We start from the raw sequence: 3,554 nt of genomic DNA on the forward strand, positions 1-3,554 counted from the left end.
AAAAAAAAAAAAAAAAAAAAAAAAAAACTGCAGCATTTCTAGACTGGGTGTGGTGTGTGTGCTATAAGCAGCCATGGCTCTTTCCATTTCAGCTGTTACCATAAGGAAACTGGTTCCTCTCGGCTCACTCAGTATTTCCAATGACCTTATGCTGTGGTCTGGCACTGAGTTACTTGTTGGTGACACAGTGGTTAAATTAGGACAGAGGATATAGCTTGTGGATATAAGTATAAGGGTTTACTGTATAGAATCCAAGTAAATACCAGAGAGGTATGGCAGTCTACCTCTGATCCCAGCCTTGGGAAAGGAGACAGTCGATCTCCAGTGCCAACTGTGACACTAGCCACATTGGCCAGCTCAAAGTTTGACTGAGAGACCCTGCCTCATGAATTATGTGGAAGAGTGGTCCAGAATAAGTCCCAAGTCCCAGGTGTCCACATCCATGCACATCTCTCACATACATGTATGTGCCTAAAGAAACAAAACATGTACACACATATGCACACTACATGCACATGAAAACAGAGAAGCAAACAATCCATGTCTGTGTCTTCATGTGTTTGAAGGTATAACATGGAAGATAAGAAACTACAAGTGCTGCACGCCTTTAACCCCAGCTCCTGGGAGGCAGAGGCAGGAAGACTTCTGTGCTTATAAGGCCAGCCTCTGGCCTATAGAGCAAGTTCCAGAACAGCCAAGGCTAGACAGAGAAACCCTGCCTGGGTGGGCGGGGAACGAAACAATAAAAAATACTAAGAAATCACAATTGTGATGAGTTACGATTGAGAAGTTTGCTATGTAGTAATAAAATAAGTTCAATATTATACTGGAACTCATTCACCTGAAAGAAGGGAGAATGTAAAGACCTTCAATAAGCAGGGAAGTTGGACTTTTCCTGAGTGGAAGACATTGAAGCAGTTGTTTTCTTTTCTTTTCTTTTTTTTTTTTTTTTGGTTTTTTTTTTTTTTTTTTTTTTAAACAGATTTATTCTACTATGTGAATACACTGTCGCTGTTTTCAGACACCAGAAGAGGGCATCATACAGATAGTTGTGAGCCACCATGTAATTGCTGGGAATTGAACTCAGGACTGCTAGAAGAGCAGTCAGTGCTCTTAACTGCTGAGCCATCTCTGCAGACCCAAAAATCTAGAGTAAGACTTTTTAAAAAAAATTTATTTTATATATTTGAGTACACTGTTGCTGTCTTCAGACACACTAGAAGAGGTCATTGGGCCCCATAACAGATGGTTGTGAGCCACCATGTGGTTGCTGGGAATTGAACTCAGGACCTTTGGAAAAGGAGACAGTGCTCCTATAAACTATCAGTTTTGTTTGATGAAGAGTAGGGTTCCTTGAAGAGAATGAGTATTGGATAACTAGTTTGTGTTTTGGGGGACTGCAGGCAAGCTGGGTTAAGATTGCTGAACCTGTCAGATCAGGCATAGGCATAGTGGGGTCCAAGGTAGGAGAACTTTGAGTTAGAGTGCAGTATGGGCTTCGAAGCTAGACCCTGTGATTTCACTATGACCTGGAAGTGTGAGCCGAATTAACCCTTTCCTCCCCGACTTGCTTTTTGGTCATGGTGTTTTGTCAGAGCACCAGAAACCTAACTAGGACAAGTTAGTACCAGGAGCACGGAATTCCTGTGACAGGCCTGACTGTCATGGTTTTTTGGAGGAAAAGTTACTGTGGTTGTGGTGTCTCTTCACAGCAATAACAAACTAAGAAGTTCTGAAGAAGTCTACTTCAGCAGGAAATCTTTGCTTCTATAGGGCAGAGGAGAATGAAACAAGGCACTTGTATGTATTTTAACTCCCATGTAAGTACTCACAGCTTTGATGAACTTCTCACTTAATTGACATGTTGATCCAAAGCTCTTGGCTTGTAAAGTCATGTTTTCTTTTGTTTGAGAGTCAAAGGTTGGGTTTTCGATTAAGGCATTTACAAAAATCCACATGTGATTTTTCACCTGTAATAAAAGACGAGATAGTCACGGAAATATCTTTTATGTCCTTGCGTATGTGAAGCAAGTTCCTATACTAAGCTACATGCAACCCCTTTCACCTTCTCAAGTTTAGAAAAGGGAAAGTTGATAGGTGCACACCTGATGAGCCTTCACTGCAACCCCGCCCTTGTTCTTCTTTTTCACCACATCAACGAGTTTGCTCACAATCTGATCAGCTACGTAATCAACATGTCTGCCGCCCTAAAGAAAAAAAGATCATAACATAATTTAGACAAAGGTCTAAACCATTTTATACTATATAGTAAAAAAAAAAACCTAGTAAGATGTCTTAAGACTTACCTTAGAAGTCGCAATGCTGTTGACGAAGCTAATCTGCTGGAAGCCTCTCTCGCTCATTGTCAAGCACACTTCCCACCGGGGATTGACCTGCTCATGGATCACCTTCAGTGCGTTCCCAGTTTCATCTACCTTATCCTTCAAATACAAATCCACGTAACTGCGGAACCCTTTCACCTGTACAGAAATTAAAGAAGGGAGTGTGTAAATAAATTAATGGGAAACTTAAGCAAACAAACAATGGAAAATAAGATCAATAATCAACTGTGAGGTGACTGAAGAGATGGTTTGAAAAGTACTTGTTAGTCTTGAATAGGACCAGTATTTAGGTGTCCTCACCCATACAGAAGACTACAAGTAGGAATCTCATGACTTCTTCTGACCTTCTTGGGCACCAAGCATTCTCATGGAATGCACATACATATGTGCAAGTCAATTTTGAGTTTATATTCACACATATAAAATAAAGAGAAGAGGTTGTAATTTTTTTTGAAACTTTAGCTTCTGTGTATGTGAAAGAGGGAATGCAGGGAGAAGAAAAGAGGGTACGGATGTGCCATGCATGCACAGAGGTGAAGAAATTTCAGGATTCAGTCATTCCTACCAATATGTGTTCCAGAGACTGGAACTCAGGTGGTCAGGTTCAATCCCTGGGATCCACATGTAGAGGACTGATGTGTACAAAACTGTCCCGACCTCCACACACTTGCTATGGCATGTAGTATGTGCTGTCACATGTACATACACATAAATTTATAAAAAAGTCTCATGCTGGGAAGTGGTAGCTCACACCTTTAATCCCAGCACTCGGGAGACAGAGGCAGGCGGATTTCTGAGTTCGAGGCCAGCCTGGTCTACAGAGGGAGTTCCAGGACAGCCAGGACTACACAGAGAAACCCTGTGTAACAGGCAGGCGGATTTCTGAGTTTGAGGTCAGCCTGGTCTACAAAGTGAGTTCCAGGACAGCCAGGGCTATAAAGAGAACCCCTGTCTCGAAAAACCAAAAAAAAAAAAACAACAACAACAACAACAAAAAAAACCAAGATCTACATAGTGGAACTCTAGGTTAATCAGAGCTATACAGTGACAGCCTATCTAAAAAACAAAACAGATTCCCTTCACTAAGATTAAAATGAGATAGTCTTTTTTTCCCCGCCCCCCAGGAACTTATAAGAAAAATGTGGGTGGAAAACAAATTGTGCAGTTGACAGTGATGATCATGAATTCCTTTGCAGCCCATATTCCCAGAAA

At 41.3% G+C, this 3,554-nt stretch overlaps 1 protein-coding gene across 1 annotated transcript in view; it reads right to left on the bottom strand.

Annotated features, from left to right (window-relative positions):
* The window catches only part of Top2a (DNA topoisomerase II alpha), a 32,855-nt gene that overhangs the window by 19,767 nt on the left and 9,534 nt on the right, over positions 1-3,554 (bottom strand). The window contains 3 exon segments of the mRNA XM_021175955.1: positions 1,833-1,970; positions 2,106-2,207; positions 2,307-2,480. Coding sequence (XP_021031614.1) covers positions 1,833-1,970; positions 2,106-2,207; positions 2,307-2,480 — 414 coding nt within the window.

This window comes from Mus caroli, chromosome 11 (assembly GCF_900094665.2).
Source record: "Mus caroli chromosome 11, CAROLI_EIJ_v1.1, whole genome shotgun sequence".
NCBI classification, from domain to species: domain Eukaryota; kingdom Metazoa; phylum Chordata; class Mammalia; order Rodentia; family Muridae; genus Mus; species Mus caroli.